Raw genomic sequence first — 12,619 nt, 5'->3', positions numbered from 1 at the left:
AAATTAATTGAAACTACTTCGAGCCTCAGTTTCTTAATCTGTTAAACCGAAATCTTAATTCTCTACATACAAGTTACTGAAAAGGAAAATGCTTATGACAGTGACTAAGCCTTATTCTTCTCCCTCACTTTCGTGAAATCTAATCAAAACCAGCACCCATCCTTCCATAAAATGAAATAAATCTGACTTATGTGTATGTAGTCAGATTTACCAACCTCCTCTTTTAATTTTTTTTTTTTTTGGCCACATGGCATATAGGATCTTAGTTTCCCCAATCAGGGATAGAACCTACACTCCCTGCATAGGAAGTGTGGAGTCTTAACGACTGGACTGCCAGGGAAGTCACCCAACTTCCTCTCTTTTAAACCAAGTAGATATTATGTATTTATTTCTTAATACCAGTCTATCATGTAATTTATGAGCTCCAAGAGTTGTCAATCATTATCTACCGACTCCCTTATTACATAGATGAAAAACCTGATGTCCAGTCAGGTTAAGGAAATTATACCCAAAGTCCCAGAGTTGTTATTGGCAGAAGCAAGACTGGAATCCAGGTTCCTAACAAGCACTGTTCTTTCTATTCTACTATACGGGCTTCTTTAGATGAGGAAATGATGCCAGTTTTAGTACATAAATAGGTATTCTAAAGTCAGCCCTGTTCTTACAAGATTTCTTTTTTTTAATAACACAGAGGATTAAGCAGAGTTTTACAATTCTTTTTCCTTTTTTAAAATATATAACCTTTTGTTCAAATAAAATTTTACCCAGAATGGTAAATAGTACAGATAAAAGAACACGTGTTATGGCTCAATGCAGAGGAGGGCAACTCCCCTAATTTCCCACTGACCAGAGGCTTAATTATCTGTGTAATTAAAATTTTTTCAATGTTCTTTAGCCCACACACTATTAAATAAAAACACAAAAGTAAATCACCACATAAAAGTCAGATTTACTAAAATAAAAATTGCTGCATAAAGTAGCATTTATTAAAGTAAAACATACCTCCCCAAGGGACCTGCGGACCTCAGTCATCACACTCTGAATGTCTTCCTTGGTACTACAGTATTCTCCCAGGATCCACAATGCTCCTCGGTAAATCCTAAGGCAAGAACACAAGCTATGAAGCACTGGCTCAGCCAACAAATCTTGAAGCAGTGATCTTTTTTTGTGAGTTTAAGCTTAAGGAAGAAAAAATATTCTGCAGTTCCAAGAGACTATGGATGAAATGTTAAGAAAGAATATAACAAGACACTAAGCTTCTTTGATTCTCTCCTGAGGTCACAAGAATTAAAAGGAAAGTAAGTGTTTTTACCATTTGCAGGAACATTCTACAACTGGTAAACCCAGGAGGTTAAAAAATAAAATACCCAAATGTTTCCCAGAAACGTGTTGTCTTTCATTTCGGACAGAATTTAAGGTAAATTTGATTTTATAACCTACCGCTATTAAAAGTATGCATTATTTTTATATAAAAAATAATTCACTGAAGAGGCAGGGATGCCAAATAGACCAATGAAAAAGGAAGGAATGCAGAGTATCAAAACAAAACAAAAAAAACCTCAAATAAAGCAAGCAACAATTTTCTAGTTAAAAATGTTGAGGTGAATTAAGCATTCAGTCATCTTTTCCCTAAGATTTTCATTAAATTTATTCAAAAAAAATTCTAGAAACTGAAACCCTAAGAGGTTACGGCTGTCAAAAGCTAAACTTTGACATGATTTTTTTTTCCAGAAAGGAAACAAATCTTTCTCACTTCCATAAATCTCAATACATTTCATATCATAAAACCAACATTGTACTCCCTTCTTTTCTATACAGGAAGATATAAGGCAAGTCTACTACAATCCATCAGATGATTTAAATGAAGCGAAACTCAGCTGCAATAGTCTCTTCTCATTAGCAAAGGCTATCTGAAGGGAAACATTACAGATTTAGGCTGTTCTTTTCAATCCTCCACTTCAGTAAATGCTAAAGACGGAATATAAATAATAAAGGTATCCCAAAATAGTACCTTTTAAAAATACTTGCCTTATCAGATTATTCCTTGCAAGTGTATAAAATGAAATTAATATTTTATACTGATCTTGTAAGCTGCAATCTTGAGCTCATTTATTAGCTCTAATAGTTTTGCTTGTATGTGCATGGGGTGGGGAGTGGGGGTGATTCTTTCCCTTGTTAATACGGTGGATTACATAGATTGAATTTTTTTAACTAGTCTTGGATCCCTGTAATAAACCCACTTGTCAAGGTACATAACAAAACAAATAAATAAAAATACGTTTCTTAGTCATTTTAGAATTTATGATGCTTTAGAGGAAATGAGAATGGAGAAACCTATCTAAATCATACCTACCTACCAAAAATTTTTTTGCTGATAGATTATGGATTCACTAAGGGTGAGAGTAGGGGTGACGTGTTTCTGACATTTATTTTTTCTCATTTTGTCTTAACTGTTTTAAGACAGCTCTCCTGTCTTATATTTTTTATCAACTTACCCTTAAAGACAGAAATTAGTAAAATGCTTACTTAACTTTACATTTAAACAGATTTTAAACCTACTTGACAGATTTGATAGCATGAAAGACTTCAAGCATCTTCTCAACAATAAGCATTCTCAGGTTATCAAAGCGCTGAATGGCTTCACGAACAAACTCCAAGACATCTGCAGCTGCTGCTTCATTACTGTCACTGAGAAATTCCATTAACTAAAAGGAAAAAAAAAAGGATAACAATTACACATTTCCAGAAAGAAAATTACCTATTACCTAAGGTTAATAAGTAAACTGAATAAGTTTACAAAGAAAATAAATAATACTTTTCAAATACACAGCAAAATGTAAGTTGAGAGACAAGTACCATTATGTAAACAAAGGCAGGATGACTTTTCAGTTTACACGCAGTGAAGTTTATTACAAAACACATGATAAAACTGAAGCTAGAGGACTTCCTTGCTAGTCCAGCGGATAAGAATCCACCTGCCAACATAGGAGACACAGGTTCGATTCCTGGTCCAGGGGTCCAGGAAGATCCACATGCCTTGGAGCAACCAAGTCCGTGCACCGCAACTACTGAGGCCCATCACCCTAGAGTCCGTGCTGCGACAGGAGAAGCCACTGCAATGAGAATCCCGCACACCACAACTAGAGTAGCCCTGGCTCGCTGCAACTAGAGAAAGCCCATGTGCAGCAACAAAGGCCCAGCATAGCCAAAAAAAAACAAAAACTGAAGCTGGAAATCCACAATTCAAAATAAATTAACTGGAGACACACAAAGTTGTAACTAAAAGTAAAATCATTTTAGATAAAATTCAGAGCTCAAAGTCAAAATTTCAAATTACAATAACATACCGCATTTGTCTGACAATGACAGAAAGCAAAACATTCTTGGTATGCCAATTTTTCCTTTAACTAAATCCTTCAAATTTAAGAGATAAAATTATTGATATCTGAAAGAAACTTACTTGCCCTACTGATTGATTTATATACACAGAATATTTTACTATAGGTAATAGTAACAAATATTAAGGGCTTCCCTCATAGCTCAGTTGGTAAAGAATCTGCCTACAATGCAGGAGACCCGGGTTCAATCCCTGGGTTGGGAAGATCCCCTGGAGAAGGAAACAGCAAGCCACTCCAGTACTCTTGCCTGGAGAATCCCATGGACAAAGGAACCTGGCAGACAGTCCATGGGGTCACAAGAGTCGGACAAAACTTATCAACTAAACCACCACCAACAAACATTAGTTATAATAGTATATGGAGGTATACTTGTCATTATTTTTTTGTTTGTTTTTTCAGTGAAGATGTGAGAGAAAGAAGTCAGAGTCCTATCCCTTTGAGATTAGCAGCAGACAGAAAGATCTCTTCTGACCATGAGATTTAGTGATTACAAAGAGCTGAGATTCCTAGAATTTAACTGTCAAATAATTAAAATTTCTTAATTTTTATTTTTAGAGAATTTCAAAATTAAGATCACTGGAATTACATACCACGGGAATAACATTTGCAGCCATATCTGGAAATCGGACTGAACAGGAATGCAATGTTCGCACAAGGAGTTGTCTGTATTTGTCAGTATCTTCATGCTCTGACACATTATTTGTTTTAATTACTTCCTTCTTAAGGACAATAACCAGCTGTAGAACAAATCAAAAATAAGTGAGAATGACATCATGTTTGGCTTGACAGCTTACAAAGTGCTGTCAGAATTTTGTTTTACCTCTTCAACATTCCTAGAGGAGACAAGATCCAGTGCTAACTGCAGAGTTTTCTTGCGTACTTCTAAGTCTGGTGTGCTCAATACTCTTAGGATGTCCATAACCAGATCCTGAAAAAGAACAAAAATAATCTAGAATTATTATCAGTATTTCTGGTCACAAGAAGAAAATCTTAACTGTAGAATAGAGGTTTCTGTCATGACCTTAATACTCTGATCAATAATAAAATCACTACTGTTGGACAGAAGATAATCTGAGTTGCCTGATGTAAGGAAACATGAAGTATGTAATATCACATATGATGCATTCAAACTGAACATGTTTACTCTGACTCTGTCAAGCTTTAGCTCAAACCTGCAGTTTCTAGGAAATACAGAAGTCAGAGCAGCAAGCTAAATGACACCAAAAAAAGTAACCAGACACATCCAGAAGGAGTCTCTTGCACAAGTCAGTGAAAAAACAATACTGCTCAAATTAACAGACTCAAGGACTACACATCACAACTACATACATCACAACCAAGTGTGATGTATGGCTATAAACTGAAAAAAATCAAACCAAAAGCGTGTTTTAGGAATATCTGGGAAAATTGGATGATAATAAGAAATTATTAACAATTTTGTTAAGTGTGATAATGTTATTTCGGCTCGGCAGGAAATTGTAATATTTTAAAGAAGCATACTTAAAATTCTATAGCAAGTATTTTTAAATATAGCAAAACAAAACATTTCACTTCTTTAAAACTTTATATTTTTAAAAAATTCTGATAAAAATGTTCTAAAATTTTTAAGGATGAACTCCTGTATAGCCTCACTTATATATACCAGTTGTTAATATCTCACATTTGCTGCGTCATGTTCTCTATACTCCTAAATGTTTCACCCAAGAATAAGAAAAATTTCTTATATAACACAATTATCAAATTCAGAGACCTTAACACTGATTAATGATACTATTAACTAATACAAAGTCTGTATTCACATTTCTCCCAGCTGTCCCAATAATGTCCCTTATAGCAAATGCTTTTGTTGTTATTCTGATCCAGGATCAGCACTGAATGTAGCTTTATTTTTATCATGGGACTTCAGTTTTACAATAATCATTGTCACAGATTAAACAGGTATACTGATAATCTTCTAGAATCTAATCATCTTTCATTCTCAGTTGGTGTTAATTATTTTGCAAAAAATGTAAATTATATTAAAACTAAAACAAATATATCTCTACTGGTAAGAAAACCAAGTGCAGTACAAACAGAAAAGATAAAAGGTAACATATTAATTCATGTTAGAAATTCTTTGTAATAACAAAGACAATACCCCAAAAGGCTACAGTGCTTCAAGAGTTATATCTTAGGTGACCAAAATTTAAACTGCCAAATCTCCAAGCATTTAAGCTAACCAAGATGGCAAGTATTGGGAATTATTTCAATTTGGAAGAAGATTCTACTTAGGATTTCTCTGTTTCAGAAACATTTACCTGTAGTACTCGTTCATGAGCAGGATGTTCTTTTAATTCTATCAATCGATCTAGAACTATGAGCTTTACATTGTTGTCACTCTCTTTAATAATCAAATCAATGTAACACTGAGCAGCAGCCTATGTTAAAAAAAGAAATACATTTTAAGAACATATTCATCTATCTTAAACACAGAATCTTAAATTAAGAAAAAGTAAAGCCTCCAAGAAGCCAAAATAAATTCACTACTCCTGCACTGAAAGTTTATGCATTTTTCTCAGAGGAATGTGTCCCTCTACTACCCAAGTTCTAATAAATTTCATTATTTTTTTAAGGTTACAAAAAATTGGAAGCATCACAATTTAAAAGGATGAAAGAGGTTGTTACAGGCAGAAACCCTCATTAATAGGCAAAAATTAAGGGTTGAGCCTAAGGAACAAGGCAGAAAAAAGCAGATAGAGAATCCCAAACAGTTTAGCTATTGAGCAACTTTAGTTTCGGTACAAACCCTAACCCCCTTGCATTACAGAACAGAAAAAATCAAGAATATAAAGATGGCTCTGAGTCATCAAAAGTAAAGGACAAAGAAGCAAATCTGAAAGAGCTCCTAAAGACCAAAGCTAGGACAATTATATCAACAAAATAAATAATAATATTGGATTATAATCCATAGAATAAAACATCCATACTGATATAAAGAAGGAAAGAAGGTAAGGAGAGAGGGAAGGAGGGAAGAAGGGATGAAGGAGAAGCGATAGCTCCTCCCTGCAGAACACCAAATAATAAATGTAGAATGAGGGTAACAAAAAATCACCATTAGAATATCATAATAGAAACTGCTGTAGAAAGATCTACTCTTACGTGCTAAAATTAGTTGGTGTAAGTCTGAGGAGAAATAGGATATTTGCACAGTTTCTAAGTATGTTCTCAAGGTATTTATTGATTACAAAAGGAAAAATCGTTAAGTCTACAGTGGAGATATCTGACACAGACCACCTTAATCGAATGATCAAGGTCAATTACCACCTTAATCGAATGATCAAGGTCAATAACCTCAGATATGCAGATGACACCAACCTTATGGCAGAAAGTGAAGAAGAACTAAAGAGCCTCTTGATGAAAGTGAAAGAGGAGAGTGCAAAAGCTGGCTTAAAGCTCAACATTCAAAAAAACTAAGATCATGGCATCTGGTCCCATCACTTCATGGCAAATAGATGGGGAAACAGTGGAAACAGTGGCTGACTTTATTTTTCTGGGCTCCAAAATCACTGCGGATGGTGACTGCAGCCATGAATTTAAAAGACGCTTACTCCTTGGAAGGAAAGTTATGACTAACCTAGACAGCATATTAAAAAGCAGAGACATTACTTTGTCAACAAAGGTTCGTCTAGTCAAGGCTATGGTTTTTCCAGTAGTCATGTATGGATGTGAGAGTTGGACTCTAAACAAAGCTGAGTGCAGAAGAATTGATGCTTTTGAACTGTGGTGTTGGAGAAGACTCTTGAGAGTCCCTTGGACTGCAAGGAGATCCAACCAGTCCATCCTAAAGGAGATCAGTCCTGGGTGTTCACTGGAAGGACTGATGTTGAAGTTGAAACTCCAATACTCTGGACACCTGATGGGAAGAGCTGACTCACTGGAAAAGACCCTGATGCTGGGAAAGATTGAGGGCAGGAGGAGAAGGGGATGACAGAGGATGAGATGGTTGGATGGCATCACCGACTCAATGGACATGGGTTTGGGTGGACTCTGGAAGTTGGTGGTGGACAGGGAGGCCTGACATGCCTGGGGAGGCATGGGGTCACAAAGAGTCAGACACGACTGAGCGACTGAACTGAACTGAACATCACCAGTAATAAGATGTATCAGCATCGTGTACTTCTTGATAGGATACACTGAGAATGGTGTACCACTTCTGTGGTATGTCCACTAAAATGCACATTAAACTAAAATGCCAGACAAACCAAAATTAAGAGATACTTTACAAACAAACTGACGCAGTACTCTTAAAAGTATCAATGTCATGAAAAACAAGGAGAGGCTGAGGAACTGTCACAGACTGGAGGACACTAACATATGGTAACAGCGTTATGTGGGATGCTAGACGAATCCTAGGACAGAGAATGAACTTTAGTAGGAAGACTGGTGAAATTCGAATAAAGTCTATAGTTTAGTTAACAATATTGTTCCAATGATAATTTTAGTTTTGACAACTACACAATTGTTATGCAAGGCATGAATACCATGGGAAGCTGGGTGAAGGATAATGGGAACTTTGACCTATTTTTGCAATTTTTCTGTAAATCTGAAATTATTTCAAAACAATACGTTAAAAAGAATTTTTTAAGTATTGGTGGTAAAAGCACTAAATTCCCCTATTTATATAATCTGGTTTTCTACAATAATTCTTTCTATGAATAGAGTAGGGTTCCTAACATAGTCTTGACAGAGTACATTAAAATATTTCATTATCAGAAACATTAACTGGAACCTTTTTAGGGTCCATCATTTAGGATTTGGCATCCATTTCCCCAGATCTAGTTCTTAATGTAACTGAAGTATGGGGTGGAGATCTTAAAATATCAGTATCATTTCTCCAGATACTACAAATATTGCTTCTGTCACTTTTACTCTTTATATATATGTGAAAGCAGAAAGTAAGAAAAGAAGGTTGGACTACATTGGAAATCAAAGAATTTTCTAAAATTTGTAGTTGATTGTACTGTCACTAAATCAAAAGTGAGAAGACAGCATGCCTATCACCTAACGGCACACAGACACACAAAAAGGCCAGCACCTTGATGGCAGTAGGTGCACTGGAGAGCGTCACTAATGTTCCAGCAGCTTCGTATTTTACAGCAGGGCTGGATGACTGCAGCAAGTTGTAGATGCAGCGAATGAAGCGAGCCCTTTCTGATGGATTAGCATGACAGACCTGGAGAAGAAAACATTTAGGTTTCAACTGAATTCAGGAACATTTGCTTTCAAACACATTCTTAAAGACAGATGTCAGCTTATGGGATATGAGTTTTCTTCATTTGAAAGCTAAGAGATGTCTGCCAATGCAGGATGAGACACCGTGATACAACACTGGTAATTTCAGGAAGAGATAGATTTTACTTTAAATAACTAACTGTTACAGCTACTCATTCATTTATTCATTCAATAATAATTTATATTTCCACTCTTTCATAAAAGATTTTTAGATGGCTTATAATTAAAGACATGTACACTATACACAAGTCATTAACCAAGTAACTAATACAAGTACTGTAATAGGTATTAAATTTGGTCCTACATTTCTATTCTGGATGTCATATCAAAAAGGTAAACATGATGGATTATATGAAATTCAACAGATAATAATAGAAAAATACTAGTGTTTTAATAAAGCAAGAGCACTTCTTTTTCAAGTACTACTATTGTTACTTATTATTTGGGACCACAGTCAATGTTAAGAAGACAATTAACATTTTCTATTCCATTCTAAATGCATCTTAATACTTTTTCCTGTGAAGCAAATACTTCTTACTTTTTCTCTTTTGAAGTTAGCATTTATGTCAGATTTTTCTAAAAGGTACACAGTCAAATCTCTATTACTCCACTGAGACTCAAAACCTCTTTCCTCTTACTATAACCTGGACCCTACTAGACAAAGAAGTCATTGGATAGCAGAGAACTCCTACTTTTGAGAATCTCAGTGGCATCCCTAAACCATACAGATGAATTACATTTATATATTTACATATGTAATATTCATAGTTCTGGCTTCATCTTAAATGCCAATTCAAAATGCCTAGATACTCTGTGTTGAAAGGGGCCTCTTTCCTGCAGAAGCAAAGAGGATGTAATGAGTTAGCAGGGTCCACTATGTATTCTGTTGATGCCATTCCATGCAATAAGTCATTCCTAACATATATTTTTGTTGGCCTCCAAAGGTATTAATAGCAAAACTGGATGTTACTGCATCTTTTATTTTCTCAGAATATTAATATGCAATCAATTTTTCAAAAGATATATCGAATGAAAATGTTGTCAATAAAGTACTTCATTTTAAAACCCAAATCTCTGACCAAGTTTTAAAATTCCTATAGGTCAATAGCATAAAATGTCATATTAACATATTTAAAATCTTTCTATTCTCTTTTACAAACAACGAACAAAAACATATTTAAGACTTTTTCTCATTTGTCTTTAGATTTTCAAAGTAGTCAGGTACATATTCAAGAAAAGATCTTGACTTTTAGTTCAAAGCCTAATTCATAGTCTGTTCAGTGACTGAGTAGTACACAACAATTTCTTCACATGTGTATTGGGCCAAACCATGAATTTTTACAGAATTCTTTATGGAGATTTAGCAAGAATGGAAGAATTTGGAAAATATGACAAACCAAAGAGGGTAGGGAAGACTTTAATAGGCCATGCTGCAAAATATTTCTACTGTTAAAAACATATTATCCTAGCAATTAAGTTGTGTCCTCAAGATTGTTTAACCTTATCTCAAACTCTTAATTTTACACATTATAGATTAGTTTTACCTTATAAATTAGTTCAACAATAACCAACTGAAGAATGTCTCCAAATGTCTGAACTTGATCAATACAAGTACTTAGGTAATCCAAAGCCCGATCCTGAAAAAATAAGAATATATTTATCAAACTCAACCTCATGCAATAAAAGGACTTAAAGAACTTTAAAAAACATACACAACTGAACCTACAACAAATGAGGAAATCAGGGCAAAGAAAAATTAATTGAAGGAAAAAACTAAAGGTTAACACATAAATATAAGATACAAAGTCAAATATATTTTCTATTAATAGAAACGGGCCACAAATCTAGCATCAGAATTTTCTAGCAGCTAAACTAAGGAGAAAAACACTATGTATTACCTGATTCGGGGTATCTACACAATCTAAACAAACCAATTGCCTATGAGTACAGTTACTCCTATTTCTGAGACCTAAAATAAAAATCTCACTGATTCTCATACCCTGAACACTGTAACATACAGAACTATTGCCTCATCAACATTTCTACAGTTAAAGTATCAATAAATTTTAATGAAATTCTAATCATGTAGGTAAACAGCATAATACCAAAAACACAGGTCAATAAAACCAACTGTACAAAAGGACAAAACTTTGTGGCCCAAGTAAGCAGCATTCTAATAATCTTGTTTACAAAGATAAAATGATAGCATCTAGATTTCAGAAGAATGGATAGATTCCATTATTTTTTCAGTCTTCATGCATATTTTGATAATAAATACTGGATGGCAAAAGTTCCAAGATTAGATGCCACCAATGTGTGCAAAATCTCTGCTAACCAGCAGAAGAGTAAACTTTAATCACCAGGAGAGCTGGATGTAGGGCTGACATTTACTTATGAAGTTTGAAATGCCTAATAAAAACATACATCTACACTGAAGTCCACCCTCTTTCAAAGCTGTGGCTCAGGACAGACCCTAAAAAGAACTTCTGTTTTTCTCTATTAAACAATTTTAGATCTTTACCAAGAGAAGGAAAAATAAAGCCCCAAACCTGGGTACCAAAGCATATGGCCACAATAATTTCATCTGGAAGAACTGTAAAATGGCTGTTATTAAAAATGTCTGTGTGATGTTTACTTAAAAAAAGAAAAGAACACATACATAAGCAATATACCACAAAAAGGATTTTTTAAACTCTATTTTTATATAAATTAAATTAAAAAATCTAAAAAAATCAAAATAATACAAATCATATGTACTACAAACAAAATTAGTGACTAAAAACTTGTGTAGGTGTCTCTAATATCTTTAATTCTCATTTAAATAGTCATAAAAGTATTTTTTAAAAAGTACTTCACCTGATCTGCATGAATTAGCATCATAAATGCATTTCTTTTGCAACTTGCATCCTTCTCATTCACCAGAAAATCATGTATCAATTCAGGAGCATCCGGTATAAGATGTTCAAAGTTTCTTCAAATAAAACAGGTAATATTCATATTTAGTAACTCTCTGGACTCTACCAAAATTAACCTTTATCAAACCTTATACCACTATTAATTGTTTTGCTTTTTTAAACTTTAAATCAATTAGAAAATTGTGAGTATGAATCAGAAATTTACCATCTTCATCTATTTATTGAATTGTATGCTTTTTAGTTCAAATTAGAGAAGGCTGATTTACTCAACATGATATCTATCAACTGGATAGCTCTAACAATTCTCTTTCATATACTTTAGGGCTATAATATTGATGCTCATAATGACAACCTCAAGATACTGAAAGATCCTACATTAAGGATTATTGGAGGGACTTCCCTGGTGGCCCAGTGGCTAAGATTCTGTGCTTGCAATGGAGGGGGGCTGGTGTTCAATCCCTGGTCAGGGAGCTAGATCCCACATGCTTCAACTAAAGATTCCACATGCTGCAGCTAAGATCCCATGCAGCCAAATAAATTTTTTTAAATATTAAAAAAAAAAAAAGAATTATTGGAGAAGAAATAGTCCCTTCAATTTTATTACTCATGCACTGCATTTAACTACTAACTTCTTACTTTGAAAACTTAGAAGTGTTTGTAGTATACAGAACAATGAACACCTGCTTAATAAAAACAGTCCCCTAGCTTTTTTTCCCCCCTAACTTTAACAATAATTAACTCATAGTCATTTTGGTTTCACCTATATCTCTGCCCACTTCCTCTCCTCCCATATTACTCTGAAGCAAATCCTAGATCATTTAACATTTCTTCTGTAAATGTATCAGTATGCTTCTCTAAAATTAAGAACTTTCTTTTTAAATTAACATTATCATGTAGTAAAAACTGTAACAATTTCTTACTATCATCATATAGACTGTTCAAATTTCCAGTTGTCCTATAAATGTCATAATTTTTTTGTGTGTCTAAGTTTAAATTCTGAAATCTGTGTAATCTTTAATAACTTTCAAAGAACTC

General features: G+C 34.2%; 1 protein-coding gene across 1 annotated transcript in view; it reads right to left on the bottom strand.

The window, feature by feature from the left end:
• Positions 1-12,619, bottom strand: part of COPB1 (COPI coat complex subunit beta 1) — a 34,230-nt gene that overhangs the window by 16,532 nt on the left and 5,079 nt on the right. Inside the window, exons 4-11 of the mRNA XM_061147226.1 lie at positions 11,526-11,640; positions 10,214-10,306; positions 8,473-8,610; positions 5,696-5,815; positions 4,219-4,326; positions 3,989-4,135; positions 2,560-2,705; positions 1,003-1,099 (exon numbers count right to left, since the gene is read on the bottom strand). Of these exons, the coding sequence (XP_061003209.1) occupies positions 1,003-1,099; positions 2,560-2,705; positions 3,989-4,135; positions 4,219-4,326; positions 5,696-5,815; positions 8,473-8,610; positions 10,214-10,306; positions 11,526-11,640 (964 nt within the window). The remainder of the gene's footprint in view (positions 1-1,002; positions 1,100-2,559; positions 2,706-3,988; positions 4,136-4,218; positions 4,327-5,695; positions 5,816-8,472; positions 8,611-10,213; positions 10,307-11,525; positions 11,641-12,619) is intronic.

The sequence above is a fragment of the Dama dama genome, chromosome 1, assembly GCF_033118175.1.
Source record: "Dama dama isolate Ldn47 chromosome 1, ASM3311817v1, whole genome shotgun sequence".
Classification (NCBI taxonomy): domain Eukaryota; kingdom Metazoa; phylum Chordata; class Mammalia; order Artiodactyla; family Cervidae; genus Dama; species Dama dama.
Note: the sequence above shows the minus strand (reverse complement) of the source record. Positions and strands in the feature narration are given on the sequence as shown.